Source organism: Podarcis pityusensis (genome assembly GCF_964106645.2).
Source record: "Podarcis pityusensis genome assembly, chromosome: 8".
In the NCBI taxonomy this organism is placed as follows: domain Eukaryota; kingdom Metazoa; phylum Chordata; class Lepidosauria; order Squamata; family Lacertidae; genus Podarcis; species Podarcis pityusensis.
Window position 1 is genome coordinate 64,316,014 of NC_138033.1, and position 23,775 is coordinate 64,339,788.

At 48.8% G+C, this 23,775-nt stretch overlaps 1 protein-coding gene and 1 long non-coding RNA gene across 9 annotated transcripts in view; one reads left to right on the forward strand and one right to left on the reverse strand.

The window, feature by feature from the left end:
* Positions 1-23,775, reverse strand: part of PLEKHG5 (pleckstrin homology and RhoGEF domain containing G5) — a gene marked incomplete at its 3' end in the record, with an annotated part of 101,105 nt that overhangs the window by 47,872 nt on the left and 29,458 nt on the right. For 2 of the 8 annotated variants that reach the window (XM_081017139.1, XM_081017140.1), the window contains exon 1: positions 14,053-14,365. The exons of 4 other annotated variants lie outside the window; for them this stretch is intronic. In XM_081017139.1, the coding sequence (XP_080873265.1) occupies positions 14,053-14,139 (87 nt within the window). In that variant the 5' untranslated portion in view covers positions 14,140-14,365. Of the gene's footprint in view, positions 1-7,174; positions 7,319-13,533; positions 13,715-14,052; positions 14,366-23,775 lie in introns of those variants that run through there. 2 more of the 8 variants (XM_081017142.1, XM_081017141.1) reach the window with 2 other exon arrangements.
* Positions 3,178-17,883, forward strand: LOC308483401. The gene is made up of 3 exons (XR_013989660.1): positions 3,178-3,409; positions 16,619-16,823; positions 17,710-17,883. It is a non-coding gene; the product is annotated as an uncharacterized lncRNA (long non-coding RNA).

Here is a 23,775-nt window from a genome sequence, read left to right on the forward strand (position 1 = left end):
GTGATGCCTGTCTGTCTTACCAGGTGCAACAGCCAGGCCACCCTCCTATCGCACTGTTCCTAGAGTGACACCCCTCAGACACAAACCAAGGCAGCCAGGCAGGCTCCTGGCTGAAAAGCCAGCAGGCCACATGGCAGCCCCCAAGTCCGAGCCTTGCTGAAAGCAGTCTCCTGCAAGGCTTTTCCTTCTCTGCACTCGAAGCTGAGAGGGAGGGAAAGGGCCACGGAGCCAGCAGCTGAAGCAACAGGAAGCCCCGGAGATATGGGGAGTCGGAATCAGCAGGTGGCTCAGATGGGAGATGAAACTCATTTGACCCAGCACCCGCTGGCAACCAGACATCGGTGGCAAATGCGCAGAAAGAGCCAGAGATAGTGGAGGAGGAGAACGAGGGAGGGACCAACAGCTGCTGGCTGTTTCAACGGCCATCTTGAAAGCGAATGCCACTCTCCCGGCCGGACATAGAAGCCTCAGGTGCGACAAGGGAGCCTCCCCGGAGGAAACGCAACCGCTGGGAGGGCAGCAGGAGGCTGCCAGCCGCTCCAGCCCCAGAAACTCACCCCTAAGGCCCCACTTCGCCCCCAAGCCAGGTCTTGCAGACCAGGGCAGGACAGAGAGAGCCTGTCCCCAGCTGGCTGGCTGGCTGGCTGGCTGATTCATGGCTCCGGGAGGATTTGAAGGAGGCATCCCAGCCGTGACAAAGCCTTGACTAAGCAGGTGGGGCATCTCTGGGGCTTGCAGTGAGTAAGGGCTCGAAAGCCGCTCCTGCCAGGCTGGGCCCAGACAGGCCGCAATCCGCGGCCAGCGCAGGAGCCGTCCGGCTTGCTGGTACTTGCCTCTGCAGCGGCTGGGTCTGGCTTTCCCCTCCTCTCATCGCCTGTCTCTGCCAGGAAACTCTCCCAGCTGGAACCTAAGCCCGCAGCATTGAGGGGCGGGGAAGGAGGCACTCCCTCCCTCCCCAGGTGAGCAGGAGCAGCGGTAACCAGCAGGGCATTAAGTTTCCAAAAAAAAAAAAAGAGCCCCCCCTCTCTTTTTGGTATGCTTTTTATTAAATTTTCTGTTTTACATTTTAAAACATTCATTTAAACAACCTTAAAATATCAATGACTTCCCTTCTTCTCTTTCCATGATTCATTTTACAAAACATATTTTACATAAACTAAACCATTCAGCATTCCATTAATACATCCATCAAAGCTTATTTACACTGTTGAATTTATCTTAACGTTGCCAACGTTTTCAAGTGTACGCAGGGCCCCCCCCCCCAATATATTCAATAAACATTTCCCCATCTTCTTTAAACATATGTTCTTCTTGTTCTCTTATTCTATATGTTAGGTCCGCAAGCTGTTTAAGTTCCCATTCTTCTTTGGTTGGGACCTCGCTCATTTTTCCATTTGTGTCAAGCTACATAGCAAACTGCCTTATGAGCATAAAAGAACATAAAAAGAGGACTGCTGGATCAAGCCAAAGGCCTATCTAGTCCAGCATCCTGTTCTCACAGTGGCCAACCGGATGCCTGCAGGATTTGAGAACCAATCCAGTCCCTGCTGTTTTCATCAGCTGGTATTCAGAAGCATTATTATTGTTATTAGTTTTTAACGTGTGACATTTTAATATATTTTTAACCTTTGTTGGAAGCCGCCCAGAGTGGCTGGGGAAACCCAGCCAGACTGGGCGGTGTACAAATAAAAAATTATTATTATTATTATTATTATTATTATTATTATTATTATTATTACTGCCTCTGGCTGCAGAGGCAAAGCAAAGCCACTGTTTCCAATAGCTATCGATAGCCCTCTCCTCTTTTAAGGCCATCCAGACTGGTGGTTATCGCTGCCCCCTCCTGGGCAAGTTTCATAGTTTACCCTCCCAACATTTCCCCTATGAAAATAGAGACGTCCCCTCCATTTCTCTGATGAGAATAGAGACACCCGAATGAAAAGTGGAACATTCCCGGATCAAATCGGAAACCGGGGCAGCTTCTGTTAATCCAGGACTGCCCCTGGAAAATAGGACACCTGGAAGGTCTGAATGCTTCTGAATATCCAGTTGCTGGAGACCACAGGAGGGGAGAGCAGTCTTGTGTTCAAATCCTGCGCTGGGGCTTCCCATCAGGACATCTGGTTAGCCACGCTGAGAACAGGACGCTGGATTAGATGGGCCTCCTCTGGCCTGATCCAGCAAGCCTCTTTTTCTGTCCTTACTTCCAACTGCTTTTCCTTGTTGCACACAAGTGAAGAGAGTGGAGGGAAGGGCACGGCCAGCCCTTTCATTAGAAAGAGGGAAGCAGCTGCCTCTTGAGTCAGTGGCCTTCCCCTATTCTCTCTGTGCCCCCTAAACTAGCTTGCTCTGTGCCTCTTAGGCTAGCCTGCCTTCCTCGGGTATACTGGAGGATGCCGTCGCCTTAGCCAGTGTGGAAGTAAGATTAAACTGCCTCTCCAGTCAGATTCTGTGCATGGAATGAGAGACGGAGCATCTTCAGGCAGCAAAATGTCTTGGGCTGGCTTGGGCAAAGGGATTCGGCTGGAGTTTGGGACAGAAGAGAGGGGAGCTGTTGCCCCAGATTTGGTAGGTACAGCATGTGCTTTACATGCAAAACATCCCAGGTAAGTCTCAAAACGTCTCCAGTCAAAAATCCTGAGAGCCAAGAAATCTGATGTTCTATTATATATATTTGAGAGCCAATGTGGTGTAGTGGTTAGAAAAGTGCTGGACTAGGGACCTGGGAGAGACCAGGGTTCAAATCCTCCACTCAGCCTCCTTGCATGACCTTGGGCCAGTCGCTGCCTCTCAGCCTCACCTACCTCGCAGGGTTGTTGGAGAAAAAGCTGGGACATAAATGCATTTAATAATATATTTTTTTTTAAGTACCGTATTTTTTGCTCTATAAGACTCACTTTTTCCCTTCTAAAAAGTAAGGGGAAATGTGTGTGCGTCTTATGGAGCGAATGCAGGCTGCGCAGCTATCCCAGAAGCCAGAACAGAAAGAGGGATTGCTGCTTTCACTGCGCAGCGATCCCTCTTGCTGTTCTGGCTTCTGAGATTCAGAATATTTTTTTTCTTGTTTTCCTCCTCCCAAAACTAGGGGAGTCTTGTGGTGTGGTGCATCTTATAGAGCGAAAAATACGGTATCCTGGAGTGGGGGCCTCTGGGATATTGCCAGCCCAGGCAAGCCTTCAGTTGAGTTGAGGCAGGCCTGGAACCAGCTCCTCAGCCAGTCATCCACCAGCCAGCCGCACATCCCAGCTAACTCACAGGAAACACTCCGTCTGGTGATGAGTCAAGGGAAATCTCCACAGCCGGGCGTGGGATTGTAAACAAGTGTGTCTCACACTGTTTTGACACAGAGCAAGTCGCACGCAGCACTCTCGGTGGCGTGTCCCTTCGCAGACAGTCATTCTTACAACAGGTAGGGGAAAGGGGGGGGCGGGCGAGTGAAGTTGGTCTTTATAAGCGGAGGGTTGGGGAAGCTGCATAAGCTGAAATCTGCTATGCTGCAAGGCAGGGAGGTTACCTGTGCTTGTGATTTTGGGGGGAGCTCTCAGCAGCCAAATGGCCCACTATAACTGTTAAGTTGTGGGTGAACATATGAGATAACACAGCGATTCTCCAAACAGCTCTTGTTTATTCACAGGCCAGAACAGAACTGAACTGAAGGGTTCAGCCAGCCTGCTTATATAGAGCTCCATTACAACGTAACTGTAACAACTTTCTGTAACTATCCAATCACTGAACGTCACTTTTGATCCCTTATTTGCATATGTGGACCTGAACTATCTACAGTATCCCCCTGCTGGCCCAGGGTGAGAACTTCAGTACATAACAATAACGACACAGCCACAGATTATGCTGTCCTTAGCCAGGTGCCTCTGAGCATGTCCAGAGTTTTGTTTCATTCTCCCCCTGCCTGCTTTCAGCTGACAAGACTGGCTTGCTTATCTGGGTATTATTTATTGAATTTCTCCCCATCCCCAAGATGCTCAGGGTGGTGCATAGTTCTCCCCCTGCTCATTTGACACTCAAAGCAATCCTGTGAGGTAGGATATGCTGAGATACAGGTGACTGGCTCAAGGTCAAACCCAATGAGTTTCATGGCTGAGCAGGAATTTGAACACAGGTCTCCCAGGCCTTGGTCCAACACTCTACTGCACTGCACTGCTCTTGCTCTCTCCCTTCTGCATTGGTTCCCTCTGCCATCAGTGAGGTTTGGGGCAAGACACCTTCAATGGGGTATTCCCTCTCCAGCAAGTTTACTCTTCCTTGAAATTAGTTCAGGAGGCTCTTCTTAGTCAGGACCAAACAGTGGGCGATGCCCAGGCCTGCCAAACCTTGATGCAATCCTGGACTGGCGGTGGGGGGGAGATGGCAGGGGAGAGGTGCTCACTTAACAGAGAGGTAGAAGACGGGACACGCCAGAGCCATGCCGTAAAACGAGGCCGGCCGATGCCACCATCCAGGGGCAAAGTGAAGTTCCTGGTGGCAGCATGCCTGGATTGGCATCCCTGGGCACATATCATTGCATCAGCTGCCACTTCCCTATGTGTAGTAGACGACAGAACAACTCAGCTGGGACTTTTCTCTTGACAAAAGAGGAGCCTGGCTGCCGGATGAAGGCAAACATCCACTCCAGTGGCCAATCAGATGCGTTCTGTGAAGCTGCCGGAAAGACTTGAAGGAACGAGGCCTCTCCTGCAGCTGCTCCCCAGAATCTGGTAGACTTTCTCTGCACATGGAAGTTCCATTTAGCTGTCTTGGCTGCTGATGGGCCTCTCTCCATGAACTGGCTTAGCTGCCACCGAAACCAGGAGCCCTTGCCACATCTTGTGGTGATGAGTTCCACAGGTGCGAAGGAGCACCTCCTTTCAAATATGTCCTGCCATTCAGATGGAAGCTCTGGCATCCAAAGAGGGGTGGGGGGAAGCTTCTCCCACCACCCCACTTCCAACACACCATGCAGAATTTTACAAACCTGTCGCATCCTTCTGCACACGCCTTTTTTCCTGCGCTGTGACTGGCCGAGTGGCTAGTAAAATTGTGGCATCCAGGTAGCCGTCTTAGCCACAGGTGCAGCAAAAAACACTGGCTGTTTCTGCCTGCCCTTGGTGCCTGAGCACCCACAAAATTCCCCAGGCACCCACAAATTTCAGTGCCAGGCAGCCATGGCTCCAGGCACCCACAGTCGCGGGACCAAGTTGGCATTCCTGCTCTACCATGTGACTAAATAATGGGGAAACTCTCCTCCTAACTGCAATTCCTGCATTGCAGGGGTTTGAATTAGATGGCCCTCGAGGTCCCTTCCAACTCTACAATGCAGAAGAAGAAGAGTTTGGATTTGATATCCCGCCTTTCACTCCCTTTAAGGAGTCTCAAAGTGGCTCACATTCTCCTTTCCCTTCCTCCCCCACAACAAACACTCTGTGAGGTGAGTGGGGCTGAGAGACTTCAAGGAAGTGTGACTGGCCCAAGGTCACCCAGCAGCTGCATGTGGAGGAGCGGAGACGCGAACCCGGTTCCCTAGATTACGAGACTACCGCTCTTAACCACTACACCACACTGCAATTATTTTTCCTCCCCCAGGTCAGTGCTGCCCATCACTGGGGGGTGGAGTGGGGCTTGGCAAGGTCAATACAGAAAGACATCCGCGCCCCCCATGGCAAAACTGCTCCAGCATCAAACTCTGACAGGCAAAAGCCAGGCTATTTGAGGAGGACTGAACCTGACAACACATCTCCTGTCCGAAGTCCACATGACCCTGAGAATAAGCAAAACAATGATGCAGAAAAGAGCATCTCAGAGCTCGTGCAGAAGGCCACCTCCTCACCCCCAAGTAACTGCGGCATTCCACCCTGGGAACGAAAGGGGTGTGGGCCTTTCCGACAGGCTGACCCCTCTTGCCAACTCGCAGAGCAACGTTTCCACTTGGCCTGTCACTGGAACAGGTGGCTGCAACACCGGAATGACGCTGGGCCATGTTTTTCTGCTGCCAACGCGCGTGGCAGCCTAGCTGGGTGGGGCTCAGTCTGGAGGCTGCGGCTGGCGCAGAAGGCAGCTGCTTGTGAGGGTTGCCAGAGTGGAATGCCTTGTCTGTGGATTGGCACAGGCTACCGGGCCCGGTTCAAGGTTCGAGTACTAAGCACAATAGGGCCCAAAGCAACTCAGGACCAGTTTACTTAGCAAAGGCTGCCTCACCCCTTCCTTTGCAAATTGCACCGAGAAAGGGATAAATTGCTCTTTGCAAATAACACGTTAAGGTGAATTATTATTTAATATTTATTTAAAAAGTGGAACACACTCCCTCGGGAGGTTGTGCACTCTCCTTCCTTGGAGGTTTTTAAGCAGAGGTTGGATGGCCATCTGTCATGGATTCTTCAGCTGAGATTCCTGCATCTCAAGGGGTTGGACTAGATGACCCTTGGGGTCCCTTCCAACCCTACAATTCTATGACTCTGTGATTCTATTTCTTGCATTGGCATCCCACCTTTTTCTCCAAGGAGTTGAAGGCGGTGTCCATGGTTTTTCCCCCTTCTTCCTTTAATCCCCACAACAACCTTGTAAAGGTAGGTTAGGCCAAACAGCAGTGACTAGCCCAACAAACTAGTCCAAAACTCTAACCACTGCACCACACTGTCTTTCATGAAGGTCACTTCATGTCCTCTGCCACTGGACCACCTCTTGGTCAAAGCAGCAGCAGTAGCAGCAGAGGGTCTACTCTGCCCAAGACAAGCCGGCACCCGATCCTGCAGCACACCAAGCAGACAAGGAAGCACCTCTCTCCAAAGAAAACACATTCTGCACCTGCCCAGGAACACCGTTTTTGAACACCTGTCTTTTTCCCCTTGGGGAGATGAATTCCGCAGGCATCCAGAATCAAGCACTCCTCTGCACCATCTTCTTCGTGCAGGGGCAAACAGTTTTGACAAACCCCCGTTCCTCACAAACCCCCTTTGGCACCCCAGATGGACGTGAGCCAACCAGCGAGGCTTGGTACCCAAGCAGAAAACCCAAATGTCTCTGACACCCACCAAGCCCTCCTGCACAAGAGCAGCTTGTGCTTTCTGGGCCCTTGAGCTGCAATTCCTGCATTGCAGGGAGGCGAACGAGACGATCCTTTGGGTACCTTCCAGCTCCACAATCCTGCGGTTCTAGACAGGCATCCCAAAAGCAGCTTCCATACCTTGCCTGCGGCAGGACTGCCTGTCGCTGGAAGGGGCTTCTCTCCCTTCTCCTCCTCCTCCTCGCGGCTTTCCAGGAGCCAAGCTTTCCAGAGTCAGCAGTGGGATCCTCTGTGCAAGATGCCACCCCTCTGCAACTGCCGCCGCCACCACAACAGAGACCAACCCCTTCAGGAACGAGTGCTCTTTCGGTGTGTTTGTGCGTCTAAAGTTCACGAGGAGTGGCTCAGGGGGACAGCACGCAGCCAGGAAGGTTGTGCACCTGGACAGGACAAGTTCCAGCACGCCTCTCATCCAAGGGACGACCTCCAGAAGGGCAGCCTCGGGGCTCTGTTGACCTCTGCGGCACTCGCAGTCTGTACTGGCAAGGCTTAGGGCAGAGAAGGTGCTGGCCCGCCTGCCTGCCATCCCCAAGCAAGGCACAAGCCGCCTCAACAGAAGCACAGGAACCTGGAAAGCTGCCTTCCGCTGAGTCAGAAAATTGGCTCATCTATTTTCGACTCTCCTGGGTGCAGGAATTTAACCTTAATTATTTACAATTTTTGTTTAACCCACAAGAAAGAAGGGCTTTCTTTCCTTCTAACCTCCTTTGGGGTAGGTTTGCGGGTATGGCAGAAGGAGATAGGATCTGCCCATGTGATGCCCACCTGGTGGAAATTCTACCTCACATGGTCCTTAACTGTAAAATGATGATCTCCACCAACAATTCTTAGACCACCTATGTATCCCAACATGGAAACCAGAGACAGAGGTTATACGCTTCTTATTACAGGGGAGAGACCAGAAGCTCACCAAGACAGTAGCCAAGTTTCTCTATTTCATTTTCTGCCACCGAAGTACACTACAGGACCCTGCCCTTGCTGTATTGCTGAAATGGCGACGAGATCGCATTGGCCTATTTATTCTGAATGTTTGTAAAGGGAAAGGGAAAGGGAAAGGGAAAGGGACCCCTAACCATTAGGTCCAGTCGTGACCGACTCTGGGGTTGCAGCGCCCATCTCACTTTATTGGCCAAGGGAGCTGGCGTACAGCTTCCGGGTCATGTGGCCAGCATGACTAAGCCGCTTCTGGCAAACCAGAGCAGCGCACAGAAATGCTATTTACCTTCCCGCCAGAGCAGTACCTAATTATCTACTTGCACTTTTTGGGGTGCTTTTGAACTGCTAGGTTGGCAGGAGCAGGGAACGAGCAACGGGAGTTCACCCTGTTGCGGAGATTCGAACCACCGACCTTCTGATTGGCAAGTCCTAGGCTCTGTGGTTTAACCCACAGCACCATCCGCGTCCGTCCCATTAAATCAACTCAATGTCGCAGCCCTAGATTTTAACGGGTTTGGGATAATGTTGGAATTCACACATTTAAACACACGCACACACACACACACAGCCACTCAGGTCGTAAGCAATCCATGTTTTGGCAGAGAGAAAGAGAAGCGGAAAGAGAGAAAGGGCGTCTCCGAGAGGCCAGAGGGCCAAGTGGCTGCAGCTGTCGGCTGGAAGCCAGCCAGCCCCGACAAAAGGGAGAGAGGATGTGGGGGCTCAGGCTGCCTATTTGCTCACACCGCAAATAGAACAAAAAAAGAAAAGAGGAAAAAGCCAGGCCTTCCCAGGCTGCTACTTCAATCACTTCCACTAGGCTGGGACGAGGTGGGGGCAGTGGAGAAGCCCAGCTTCAAGGAAGCCAAGAGTCCCAGACAGCAGCGCTGGCCAGCTCAGTCCCAAAGCGAGTGGCTCAGCACAGACGGCTGTTGCGTCATGGCCGTTCCATGTGACTGAGGCAGGCAGGGAGCCAAAGGGACATCGCAGGCCGCTGCCATGGTCCCAGACCGAACTGGAAAGATGGCCAAGTGCAGCCGGCCTCCTGCGCACTCATGAGTGCCAGGGGATGGAGGAGGTGAAAGAGGAGCACACTGAGAGTCCTCTCCTGCGCAACAGAACAGGCTCCACCTTGCAAAGGGATATGTCAAAGCCCACCCTGAGCTCCAGGGAACCCAAAGCTTTCTGCTTATATCAGAACATATGAAGAGCTCTGCTGGATCAAGCCAAATGAGTGGATGATCAGGCAGCATCTCCTTCTTCTGCCACACTCCAGCCAAATCTCTTTGTCCAAGGCATCCCAAGGCATTTCGCTAACTGAAGATGCCCCCCCCCCTCCCTCATTCCATGTGCAAAATCCAGCCAAAGAGGCAGTTTCATCTTACTTCCACACTGCGTAAGGCGACTGCATCCTCCAATATACCCGAGGGCAACTGGAGTAAAGAGGCACAGAGCAAGCTAGCTTAGGGGCTAGAAAATGGCCGGGGGGGTGAGGAGGCTGCTTCCCGTCACTCTCTCCACTTGTGTGCAACAAGGAAAAGCAGGTGAAAAGCAGGTCTTGTGTTCGAATCCTGATTCTGGGCTTCCCATCGGGGCATATGGTTGGCCACTGGGAGAACAGGATGCTGGACTCAATGGGCCATAGGAAAGAGGGCCTATGGCCCATCGAGTCCAGCATCCTGTTCTCCCAGTGGCCAACCATATGCCCCGATGGGAAGCCCAGAATCAGGATTCGAACACAAGACCACTCCTGGGGTTTCCAGCAAGTAGCCTTCAGAAGCATTACTGCTTTCATCCTTGGATGAGGAGCATAGCCAAAATAGCTCTCCTCCCTGAATTTTTTATTATCCTCTTTTAAAGCCATCTCATTTTGCGGCAATCACTGCCTCCCATGGGAGTGAGTTCCATATTGGCCAGGGTGTCCTGGTGCCTCCCTTGGCAGTGGCCAGTTCTCTATTTGGAAACAATGGGTGGCATTCAGCTAACTTTCAGACGCATTGAAACAAGCAGACCGTTGCTATTCACTTCAATAGGTCTACTCTGAGCAAAATCTCATTGAACAGAACCCATCCTCTTGTTTTGGAGCTGCCCAGTTTAAAGAGTGCTAAGAAGGGGGGGAAACAAGCCAGGAATGGGTGGCCGTGAAGTTGAGCATCACCTAGGCAGCAAGCTGAGCAGGCAGCTATCGGAATTGTTCCCAGATTGACACCTGGAACCTATAGATTAGCAGATGCAAATTTGAGTCTCCTTTTGCCCATCTATCCCCCACCCCCAGTTTCTGCTCCTTTGTGCCATTTTACAGTGCAGACCCACAGGCTTCATCGGGCAAAACAGGCTAAGACAGTCTTCCCCAACCTGGTGCACTCCACGGTTGGAGGCAGTCATGTTTCTGAATACCAGTTGCTGGAAACAGCAGGAAGGGAAAGGGCTCTTGTGCTCAGGTCCTGTTTGTGGGTTTCCCATAATGGTCAGAGTAAGAATAGGAGGCTGCCCTGATACAGCAGGCTCTCTTGCATTTTGGACTACACACCTGTGCTGGCTGGGGCGGATAGGAGTTGTGGTTCAAAACATCTGGAGGGTGGTAAGTTGGAGAACGATGGTCCAAAGTGCCTAGAAGCGACTCTCTAGCTTTGGGTTCTCAGTGAGATGTTTATTCCAAGCTTTGCTTCCCAAGAGCCTTGAATCTGAGATTCTGATGCCCGATTTCAGGACATGTCCAATTCACCTGTGGAGGTCGATTTCAGACATGACACAGAACTGGGTTTCCAGAGAGCACCTGCCCTTCCTTAGGTCACTGTGGTATAGTGGTTAAGAGCGGTAGTCTCGTAATCTGGGGAACCAGGTTCGTGTCTCTGCTCCTCCACATGCAGCTGCTGGGTGACCTTGGGCTAGTCTCACTTCTCTGAAGTCTCTCAGCCCCACTCACCTCACAGAGTGTTTGTTGTGGGGGAGGAAGGGAAAGGAGAATGTTAGCCGCTTTGAGACTCCTTCGGGTAGTGAGAAAGCGGGATATCAAATCCAAACTCTTCTTCTTCTTCTTCACTTGCCCTCTGCCCAGATCTGAACAGAGCAACTTTGTTCATCAGGACCAGTCTGAGAAGAGAGGAGCTGGTGCTTCTGCTAAAAAACCAATTATAAGAACTGGATCAGGCCAGTAGGCCATCTAGTCGAGCATCCTATTCTCACAGTGGCCAAGCAGTTGCCTGCATTCAGGGCATGAGTGCCACAGCATGCTGCCCACCTGCAAAAGTATTTTGGGGGGTATAATCTTCCACACACGCAAACAAGACACACATTTGCCCCAGTCCACGCTCACATGCCCATGCCTAGGGCGGGTGTGTCCCCGTGTGCCTCAGCCTCTGACAGTAAGCGCATGGCACGTGTTTGGAGGAGGAAGTTGTTTTTAGAAGTCCAAAACATTTGAGAAACAGCTGCCGAATGAAGCAAGTGCACCAATTCATACACACACCGTGGGAGAAGCAGCAGGAAAGGTTGACCACAGTATCTCATGCCCTGGTAGCTACAAGGCTGGATGACTGCAATGCGCTCTATGCGGGACTTCCCTTGCACTTGGTCCAGAAGCTGCAGCCAGTGCAGAATGCTGGCAGGAGGGAAACCTTGGCAGCACGTAACACCTGTGCTCAGAGATCTGCACTGGTTGCCAATTTGCTACTAGGCCAAGTTCAAGGTGTTACTATTAGGGTATAAAGTCCTTAACAGCTTGGGACCAGTTTACCTACGAGATTGCCTTGCTCCACATGTGCCCACTCAACCACTTTGACCTGTGGAATTGGCACTGTTACACTATTTGTAAGAAATCCATCTTTTAGTGTGGAACTCTGGAACTCCCTGCCTATTGACATCAGGCAGCCCCCATTCACTGTACCCTTTTCAGCGCCTGCTAAAAACATTTTTGTTCAGATGAAATGTCTAGAAAGCTGGTATGTGTCTAAATATGTTTTTAGTCTCTTGTTATTTTAACTTTTTAAAAGTTTTTAATTATTGTTGCTGATTTTTCTTGTTGATCATTTTATTGTCCTATCTTTTTTGTAAACCACTTTGAGGGTTTTTTTCCCCCTCCCCCCAATCAAGCGGTGTATACATTTTGTGGAATAAAAATATAAATAAAATAAAGGATCTTACTTACTGCCCCCAAGGTTTTGTTCCGGGCCCCACAAGATGTGTGGGGTAGGTCAGTGTAGGGTGGGGTTTAGAGTATCAAACTTGGACCTGGCAGAGACCAAGGTTGAAATCACCCCCACTGGGTGACCTTGGAGCCAGTCACTGCCTCTCAGACTAACCTACTTCACAGGGCTGTTATGGGGATTAAATGAGGATGAGGAGGACTATGTGCAGTACCTTGAGCTCCTTAATTTCTCAGACACACTTTTGTCCTTGGCTGGATATCTGGTCCAGCACACAGAAGGACAAAGTGGTTTTCATTTCTCTTCCTGCAGCCAAATGGGCCCATGAATCAGGTTTGTGGCAATGCACAACTTCTCTGCCCCCATAACTGTAAATACATGGTTTTGTTTTCTTCGTATTGCAACTGAAACTTGAGCAAAAGTTGGCTTTGAACCCTGCCCCCCCAGTGAAATTTACTGACCCTACAGTTTCAGAGGGGCCCTCCTGGCACTTCTGTTTTCAAATTGTTCAAAGTACAGCATTTGTAAAAACAAATTAGTACACTGAATATTATAACTGCCCCAGGCAAACTTCCATGACTCCTGCCCGAGAAATTCCAGAGAGGAAGCTGGAGGTAGCCCATCCCAGAAGAGAAAGGGAGGCAGGATTTAGGTGGGGATTATTGGTTCTTACAGGGTGACCCCCCCCAAAAAAAGTCAGGCTGCAAATAATTGCCACAGGTCACGGAAATTCTGGAGATCTGTGGCTGTTTTTTGAATCTGCCAGACACAGTAGAACATATTCTTTTCTACTGTCCATTGTACACCCAGCTACTCAAAAGCGTGCTATCCCCCTTTTTTGGGTAGTCTAGCATCACAATGAAAATATCAGATTCTACCTGTCTGGCACTAACCCGGAAGTAACTGCAAGGGTGGCTGAATTTTTATATCTCTCAGAGTGGTGAATGGCACTATTTAGCGGGAAGGAACTCCAATGAAAATCCTTATTACGTATTTTTACACAGCTGCTTATTTGTATATATTTTAAAATTTTATATATGGATGTTTTATGATGGCCTATATTTGTATTGCCTACAAATTGGCGATTATAATTCTGGAGATGACCCACATGATAAACCCCACTATTGCCTTGGGGAAATGGCACAATCCCAACAACCGAAGCCGACCAAAGTGGGGACCCGATCCAATGCTTTGGCTTCCACCAAGACCGTAACTGTGCCCTTGGAAATCAAAGAAACTGCTCACTGGTTGGCCTGAAATTTATGCTTGATGGAGTGGGAGATGGAGGGCATCTGCTGCTCCTCTGTACAGGACCCACTACCATCTTGTCAGTCACTCCCAAGAGTCCAGCCTGGTCTCCCTCCTCCACAAACACCGGCAGCACACCTGCCCAGCGGTTACCTTGACACCCAGCAGGGGCAGATCCCACCAGACGGGCTCATGGCGTCCATTTCTCTGCTCTCCAGCCACAACTCAAACGTCTTCCTTTTGGATCTGGAAAATCTCCCAGCTTTCGAAAATCCAAAGCTCACCCCTCTCCAAGCCACCACAGCAACAATATTAGCCAAGAAGCCGAGAGAGAGATGGATGGTTTCGCACTGCAGTCTAAACCGAACTGGCTTTCCTTCGCCTCTCAACACTCCGCTATTATCTCTGGTCCCGAAAACAACAATTAGCGTCTGGATCTACCCAACGCGCCCTGCTAACGCGCAGCCTTGGTAAGTTAAAACGCCTTCACGTTTCTAGTCCTGGTGGAAAAGGAGCCGCGCGTCTGCCCAAGAGGCGCCGGGCCCCCGTCTGCAGCCAGCCAACCAATACATTAAAAAAAACCAACACCATCGTGTGCCCAGTTTTGCGCCCCCTCCCCGAGGTCCCCCCCCCTTCTGTCCCTTCCTTCTGGATTCCGGTCCAGCCACTCACCAATTTGATGGCGCCCCTGGCGGGCAGCTCCTCGGGGGTCCCTCTACCGTCACCGGCGGCTTTCAAGTCCCCCAGCCGCTGCCTCATTGTGAGAGCCTCCAAAATGGGGCTGAGGGGGTGGGGGCTGTCTGCAGCCTCAGATACAGGAGGGGGCTCCGTCCAAAGCCCCAGCTGCCGCCGCTGCCTTCATGGCGCACAAAGCTGCTGCTGCTGCGCCTCTCGTCTCTCTCTCCCTCCTGCGGAAGAGCCAGACAGGCAGACCTGCCTGGAGGCTCCACCGAGACAAAGCCACGTTCAAGCCCGACAGGAGGAGGAGGAGGAGGAGGAGGAGGAGGAGGAAGACTGGCGGGACCTACCATTCCCTTCCGAGGAGAGTGTCTCCGGCTGGAGCGTACCATTCCTGTCCAGTCGCAGGCGCCAAGGCAGAAGCAGGCACCGGAGCGCACAGCGGAGAAAAAGAGGTTGTGCGCTCTTCTTCCTCTTGTTTCAAGAAGCAGGAGCCCGAAAAGTCCATCGGCCGTGGTGGGGGTCTCTGGACGAAACTCTTCGCCTGTTGACCCCCTCCAGATTTGGGGTGGGGGTGCCTTATTTATTTATTTCATAAAATTTATATGCGGCTTGATTGTAAAAGGAAAGCCACCCCTCTCCAAGCGGTTAACAAAACGAAAAATATTATTAGTTAAAACCGTGAAAAGATTGAGACCTGAGAGTATAGGGCAGTATATAAATTCAATAAATAAAAAAGGTTGAAGACAACAACAGAAAACAAAACAGCATTCTAAATATCTGGGTATAAGGTAAAGGGACCCCTGACCATTAGGTCCAGTCGTGACCGACTCTGGGGTTGCGGCGCTCATCTTGCTTTATTGGCCGAGGGAGCCGGCATACAGCTTCCGGGTCATGTGGCCAGCATGACTAAGCTGCTTCTGGCGAACCACAGCAGTGCACAGAAACGCCATTTACCTTCTCGCTATTTATCTACTTGCACTTTGACGTGCTTTCGAACTGCTAGGTGGGCAGGAACAGGGACTGAGCAATGGGAGCTCACCCCGTTATGGGGATTCGAACCGCCGACCTTCTGATCAGCAAGTCCTAGGCTCTGTGGTTTAACCCACAGCGCCACCCGCGTCCCTTAAATATCTGGGTAGGCTGGTCCAAACAAAAATGTTTTTAGAAAGCACATGCCTGGTGTCAATAGGCAGGGAATTCCAAAGTGTAGGTGCTGCCACACTAAAAGATTGGTTTCTTGCAAATGTGGAATGGGTATTATGTGGCACTTATAACAATGGGCTCATCCACACTTCTGCTTGTCTCAAGCTTTGAAAACACGGGGCAGAACGGTTTTCTGATTGACTCATGCTTTGTAGACACGGGTCCAAGTGGTTTTCCCCTTGCCCAGCTCCTTTCCACCATTGTTAAGATAGCTGAGATCCTGAGATTCCTGGATTGCAGGGGGTTGGACTCAATGACTCTTGGGGGTTCCCTTCCAACTCTACAATTCTGATTCTATAATTCTAAGATTGTGCAAAAGTTTGGTGCACATCTGCAAGAAGATGAACAGAAAGGGAAGATTCAGACCCCTTCTATGAAGTATGGTTTGTGCCCATTGGATTATTTCAACTGCAAGATATTGGGGGGAGGGAACTGGCTCCCTTCTTTTGCTCACATGGTTCTGCAAAGTGTCCAAATGCGTAATTGGTACTTAATATTATTATTTCACCTTTTCTCCAGACTGGACCTCAAAGCAACTTACACAAATTAAAACAGCACCGCTACAATACATAAAAGCTAAACACATAATCAGTACAAAGTCATTCAACTCTAATAGAATTGAAACAATATAAATAAGAATTCTATTAAAATACAAATTTAAAAAGTCAGTTCCCAAAAGAAGAAGATATGCACCTGCTGGTGGAAGGACAACAAGGAGGGAGCCAGTCTAGCTGCTCCAGGAGAGGAGTTGCAGAGTGGGAGCAGCCACCGAGAAGGCTCTCTCCTGTGTCCCTACCAAGTGTGGCTGTGAGGATGGCAGGAATGAGATAAGGGCCTCCCTCGATGATCTCAGATCCTGAGCAGCTTTTCATGGGGGAATATGGTCTTTCATATATAGAATATAGAATCATCGAGTTGGAAGGTACCGTGAGACTCATCCAGTCCACTCACCTGCAATGCTTGAATAAGCAGCTGTCCCTTGCAGGGACTGAACTTGCAACCTCAGTGTTATCAGCACCACACTCTAACCAGCTGAGCTATCCAGCTGATAAATAGATAGCCTAGGTCCAAGCTAGCTTTATAGGTCAGCACCAGTGCTTTGAATCATGCCTGGAAGCAGCACCAGCAAGCTGCAACACATTTTCTTGGTGGGGTGCATGCATCTAAATCACAATTTGAATGAAGTTTTCAGCTGCAAGAGCTGTTTTGAAAAGGCTTCGCTACGCCTCCTCCACGCCCCCCCACCTGGCCCCCATGCTCCCTCCCCATCCATCAAAGCCCCCTGTCTGCCTGGCTAGCAGTTTCCTTGAACACAGGCTGCTTTTCATCCTGCGTGTATTTCCTCTTTCTGCAGTTCTGCGCCCCCTCACATACTTGGCCACTTGCAAGCAGGGCAGACGTGTGGCAGCCTGCACAGACAGCGTCATTCATGTCAAGGGAGATGAAAGCACGGAGCTGATGCCAAAGGACAGCTTGGCTGGTACAGAAGCGTAAGAGTGCATGAGAACTCAGGACGAGGGTCCAACAGGCAAGGCGTCTGGAGCCCCTTGAAAGAAGAGGTACGGTGACACCAGAGAACCAGGAGCAAAACACTGAAGCCATTCCCCAAATTGTGCTGCCCAAAGTAATTTGATAAGGCAAGCCTATCTGCAGAGGAAGCTGCCCACTGCATCTCTGCACGAGACCCTTCCTCCTTCCGGTCAGTTTTGGGGGGGGGGGGGTAATTCTGCCACATCTTGACATCAGGTGTGGCTGATGCATCCAGTCACTCGCAGTGCAAAGATACGGGGGAAATTGCTGAGGCTTTTACGGAGGTTCCTTGTTGCATCACCGCATGATGCCCCTGTTCTGAGTCCGCATCCTGCTAATTACAGTGGTATCTCGGGTTACATACGCTTCAGGTTACAGACTCTGCTAACCCAGAAATTGTGCTTCAGGTTAAGAACTTTGCTTCAGGATGAGAACAGAAATTGTGCTCTGGCGGCACAGCAGTAACAGGAGGCCCCATTAGCTAAAGTGGTGCTTCAGGTTAAGAACAGTTTCAGGTTAAGAACCGACTTCCGGAACGAATTAAGTACTTAACCCGAGGTACCACTGTATGAGTTACATCGAGATCAGTGGCTCATGCAAAAACCCTGAGGGCTGAGTTCTTCAAAAGGAGGGTCTTCACACTTCCTCTCCTATATGCTTTCTGGGAGCGAGGGTGACTTCATTTTAAATTCAGAAACAAAAATATACCTCAGCTGCCCAAAGTTCAGGAAGCCATACACTGAAAGGACAAAGTGCATTACAATATCATTCATGCCTAAAAATAACAAGCAAGATGAACCAAAGCCCACCCTTCCTTCCTCCGTGTCCCAGAATAAAGGAGGTTTTGAGATTTGGAAAGTGTTACAGATATAGCTTGCTCCCACAGTCACCCTTTTCTCTCCTTTGTTCACTCAGTTTTCATGGAGAATCCAGATGGCACCATTTTCATGTCACTGCAGCCCAGTGGTCGTTTCAGACCTAATTTGTGCTTCCCCCGCTTTCCCACTCCAATAAAAGACAATGTACAACATCTGCTTATCCACTGCTATTGATGTATTCGGGACTCGTGTGCCTTTAGTTAAAAGCTTTCTGCTTGCAAGTATTGCCTGCTGATCAATAGGGGATTGGAAGGGATTCCAAAAGGATCTCTTCAAACTGGAATGAATGGCCACCAAGATGGCAAATACAATATAAGCAAATGTAAAATGAAACACATTGAAGTAAAGAAAACAAATGAACTCAATTAATTCAAACCAATTGCCTTCCTCAGAAATACCTTAACAGCCTTGGGACTGTTTAAAAGACATGAGATTATCATGGGGGGGGGGGTTAAAAAATTGCATCAGACCCATATTTGGGTGGGGGAAATTGTTTGTTTTTAAGCAAGGGAAATGCATTTACATGGGAATAAATTGAGAAGTTTACTCTCTAAACATATTTTGCTTGATGTAGATACGGTGTAGCAGAAGGGGGAAGTTGACAAAAATAAGAGAAAAGACGAAATTGCCTTTTGACAATGTTTGTTAAAAACACTGAAACTTAATAAAATTTAATTGAAAAAAATAATTTGGTTGATCATTGAGCTTTGATAATCCATTAATAAAGGATTATTCATGCTTTACAACAGGCATAGGCAAACTCAGCCCTCCAGATGTTTTGGGACTACTACTGCTATGATCCCTAGCTAACAGGACCAGTGGTCAGGGACGATGGGAATTGTAGTTCCCAAACAGCTGGAGGGTTGAGTTTGCCTATGCCTGCTTTACAATGAAGAATAAAGTTTATACTAGAGTAGGTCATGTTGTCAGACATGTTGGTAAGTCTCTTAAACACTACCACTACAGACTTGCACTCAGCTTATGCACCAGGACAAGTGATTTTGAATTAGCTTCATCCAGGTAACGCACCTTCACATGGTGTCGCTAATTGTTGTTAGATAATTTATTTGCAAAAGAAAAAAAATAATACAAGATATTAAAACTTCTCTCTCTTTTTTTGAGGTTTGTGATTTGAATTTCTAGGACTGATTGTGACTAGTAGCCATTGACACATTCTCCCTCCACAGTATGCCTCTCAGAACCAGCTGTCGGGAATCATAAGTGGGAAGAGTTGCTACTGGACTCAGGCCTTGCTTGGGAGCTTCCCATGGGGGCATCTGGTTGGCTACTGTGAGAACAGGATGCTGGGCTAGATGCACACACACACCCCCAATAGCCTGACCTAGCAGGGCTCTTCTTATGTTGTTAAACATCATGCCAGATTCTCCCACAATTCCATGGGCCTTGTGATGCCTGAGCTGGCCAGCTCTAAGCAAACCCTGCCACCTGCTGGCAGACTGTGGAAGAGTTGTTATCAAAACCATCTCTAGACACAACATAGAGCCTGATGAGGAAGGTCAACTTTTTCAGACCTGCTGGGAGGACAAAGGAAAAAAAGAGCCATGGGAGTGACTTTTAATCTGGACAGCTGAGAAACAACTGCGCTAGATGTTAACAGACCGTCAAAAGTATTTCCCCCCCTATATAATATTTTATAAATTTTCCAAAAATAAAACAATATCAATGTTTTGATATTGCTATTGTTGTCGTATTGTTTAACAAACCATCAAAAGTAAATGGGAACCTAAAGTGTCCACGTTATTTCACAGCGGACACGGATTTCCCCACTGCTTGGTAATTTTCCTCTTCCAAGCAGCCTACAAAATTCAGAAGCAATAAAGACCACCACATAATAATTCATGATGACACATCAACATAATGCAGAGGAGCTGCACGGAAAATCTTCTCAGAAACCATGCCAAACTATTGGGGGTTTTTTTTAAAAAAAGAAAACCTCCTCTGCAAATAGAAGCATTTTCAAAGCGTACTTAAAGGCGTGGATAGCTGCATCAGCAGAGCACGAGATTCTTAATCTCAGGGTTGTGGGTTCGAGCCCCATGTTGGGCAAAAGATTCCTGCTTTGAAGGGGCTGGACTAGATGACCCTCGTGGTCCCTTCCAACTCTGCAATTCTATAGGGTGGAGGGGGCGTTGCTGGATTTTCCCAGCAGGGAGAGAGAATTCCATAGCCAGGTCCTCATCTGAATCTGCTCCTCATGCATGTATCTTGGCACAGAGTGAAGTTTGGGGGGCAGAGAGATGGAAGCAGCCTTCATCCTAGCCAAAATCTACTTGATCAGCTGCCCAGAGGATGTCAGAGCACCTCCTGTAACCCTCCAACAAGTCCTTCCCCCCCCCATGCCCCCCTCAGTTTCATACACACAGGCGCCAACAGAGAGGCCACAGACTGGGAGCAGGAACCTGTTGTTCCGGGCAGCTGTGGACCACAGAGGCTCTCTGCAGCTTCTTACATAACAGCTCAGAGAAAACTCTTAACCCTAACCCTTCCTGCTGGGAAGGGTGAACGAGGACGAGTCGATGGCCACAAAGGGGCTTTCTGGGATCTACAGAAGAGCTTCTTTCCATGGTGCTAGTGGCTTTTGCTTAATGGCTTTTGGTGGCTGGTGGCTATCAGCTGCTAAAAACAGCGCTGCACAAGTATCACCTGCTTTGATGGACTCATGGGAAGTTGGAAGGGACCCCAAGGGCCAGCTGGGCCAACCCCCTGCTATGTAGGAATCACAGCTGATGACCATTGATATTGCAGGATGAGCACTTTTAGCCAGTTAATGTTCTTTCATCTTTCTGATGAATTCAAAAAAATTGTAATCACGTGTGTTTTTGTAAACATGAGTTGCACTGAGACATAGTAAGTGGCGAACAAATGTAAATGATAATAATAATAATAATAATAATAATAATAATAATAATAATAATAGACTTTATTCAACTTAGTTTTACTCAGAGTAGCTCCACTGAAAGCAGTTGGACCATGTGGGTTGATTTTAGTGGGTCTACTCTAAGCAGGACCAGCTTTGGCTACAACAAACAGCAGGACAAATTGTGTCTGTCCTGGTGTAAAACATACTTTCCACGATACAACATTACAGCTTCTTCCAGGCCTTGCATGCCAGGGTTCCACACTTGTGCCCAACACAAATCCAGAGCATTTTAGGGTGCACACGATTTGGGGTGGGCCGTTTTACATCTGGGAGGTAAGCCTGAGATTTTACAGCTGCCTGGCCAGAGACGGCTGGACTTGGGATAAGGTGCTTAATGATTTTTTAAAAAAAGAGAGTTCCACTACCTGCCTGGTGTCTCTCTCTCTCTCTCTCTCTCTCTCTCTCTCTCTCTCTCTCCACCACCACACTCACCTCGTACAGTTGTAAATGAACAGATATTCCTCCAACAACTTCTACTATCCCTCGGCTCCTTTCTTTCATCCCATACTCTGAAATCTGTTGTGCTTCCTCCATCCAAACAGGCCTCTGCCTAAAGTTGGGAGAGCTAATTCACAGCCAATGAGCTGTGCAAAAGTCCAGCAAAAGGACCCCAGGCAGAGAGGCATGGCAGTGGGGCTCTAAATATGAAGGTTGCTGCTTCAAATCTCTCTCGCGTTAATTTGCCTAATCCATTTTAAGAGGCCACCTGTGCTGCTCTCCCTAAGAACAATTTGTGGCGATGAATCCCATAAGTTAATTATGCCTTGGATGAAGGCTGAGGGAGGGCAGCTTCTGGATACTGGCCGTCATAGGTCCAGGCACACCTAGTGTTTCAAAAAACCAGGGGTCCTGGTAAAGAGGAGATGATAAAGAGCAGTAACCCAGCTGCCATGAACCACAGAGAAGTGGATTGAGGGGAGAGAAAGGCAGAAGGGAGGAGGAGGAAGGAAAGCAGAGAGAGAAGAAAAAGGCCAGAATGGAACTGCAGCTTCTGCCTGAGTCTGTCCCTGGAAACGGCACAGGGAGAAGCTACAGATCCATTCCAGCTTTTTTCTTCTGCCTGCATCTACCTGCCTCTGTCTCACTGCTCTGCCTCCATCCAAGGTCCCCTCGCCACCTTTTCCCCACCCCAAGTGAGCGACTTCTCATTGTCTAGGACAGGAAGATGAAGAAACCTTAATCTGTTTCAGTCCATTTGGGTTAGCTCATTATCTGGTTAAAGATAACGCTCATGAAAACTGACTGCATCTCTGTAAATGCCTCATTACAGCAAACACGTTGTATTTTGTGACTCATTTTAAAAGTTTATATTCTTTAAGCAAAGTTTATTTCAAAGATCAAGTTTCGTTAATTGTTCAGTGAATAAAAACAATGTCCTTTGGTGTAGGCATTAATAGATGATTGCCTTCTAAAATGAAAAATTACCTGGGTACACTGCCTAATGAAATGTGCTGCAAGACAGTTTTTCTAGAGGATATCCACCACAAAACCACATGGATAGACACCCACACAACAATTCTAGAGTTTCAAGAGAAACAGCAAACCATCATCTCTCCATCCTCCTTCTCTGCACCACTCATCATTTGATCCTTTATTTGATAAAATGTACAATTCAAGACGATTCACAGCCACACAATAAAAATGAGTTTAAAAACATGACTAAATGTAGCTTTTAAATGATACAATGAAACACCCAAGGCGGACCCCTGAAAATATATACATTCATGCCATCGGAACAGAATGTTTTCCATTGTTTCTGGAAAACTCAAAGAGTGGGAATCTGTCCTATCTCACCAGGGAGACCAGAGCTGATTTTGCCCCAGACTCAGGACTGAACCCAACCTAGGATGGGTTTGTATAATCGGTTTCCTCCAAAAACACCCGCAACTGCACTGCCGACAACCTTCTTGAGTCCCTATCCCAAAAGGGAGAATTTCAGCAACTGAGTGGTAGTTGTTTAATACCAACAGGTCCAGGGTTGGGTCTCGTCAGGAATGACCACATTATCACCTCCTTCCAGGTGGCAGGCACCACCTGCAAAGATGCGCTCAACACCCCCTGGATCTCAAAGGGTTGAGAGGGCACCTTGTTGGGCACAAAGTGGCCTGGTCAGGCCACAAAGACCAGTCCCACAAAACAAGGCTTGATGGAGCATTGCAAACCTCGCTGGGAGCTGCATCAGCCATGGCATCAAGCAGGCTACATGGGTGGGCAACTTTGTCCTTGAACTGTTTGCCAAGCAAATCACTGTGGATCTCCAAGAGGTTGCAGGCTCCATCCACTGATGTAGATGTCAGGAGGGCTCAGACCACCACTTGCCTGGGTGATTACTCAAGGAAGCAGTGGAGGCAACAAAGGAGGCCCTCTGCGCTGGTTTCACCAGCTAGCCTGAACTCATGTCCAGTCGGGGCTTTCAACACCTACACTCGAGCTATTGTCCAGTCTGTTTCATAACTACCCAGTATCCCAGGGGCCAAATATGCTCTGAAGAGGGCTCTCAGGAGCAGTCATAGTTTGACACATCCATTATACAGTAGTACCTCTGGTTACGTACTTAATTCATTCTGGAGGTCTGTTCTTAACCTGAAACTGTTCTTAACCTGAAGCACCACTTTAGCTAATGGGGCCTCCCGCCACCGCCGCACGATTTCTGTTCTCATCCTGAAGCAAAGTTCTTAACCCGAGGTACTATTTCTGGGTTAGCGGAGTCTGTAACCTGAAGCATATGTAACCTGAAACGTATGTAACCCGAGGTACCACTGTACAGTTATCTTTGGTTATCTTATATTCTTGGACTTCCCCGCACATCCCTTCATGGGTTCTTGTTTTGTCCTTGTTGAGCTGCATTTCCTTAATTACCCCCCCCCCCTCTTCTGGTTGTTTTTAACTGCTGCTCACATGTATAACCCTACTTGGAAATTTATCTGGTTATTGTATATCTTTAAATATTATCCAAAGCGTTCCCACTCCCCTCTTATATCTGTCTCATACTGATTCCTTATCTTTGCAGTCAGCATTGCTAATTCCGCATATTCTGCCAACTTATTCTGCCATTCTTCTTCTGTAGGACTATCTTTGTCCTTCCACCTTGGAGCATAATTTCTTCTGGTTGCTGCCATTGCGTATAGAAAGAGTACCAAGTACTTTCTTAGGTATTTCATC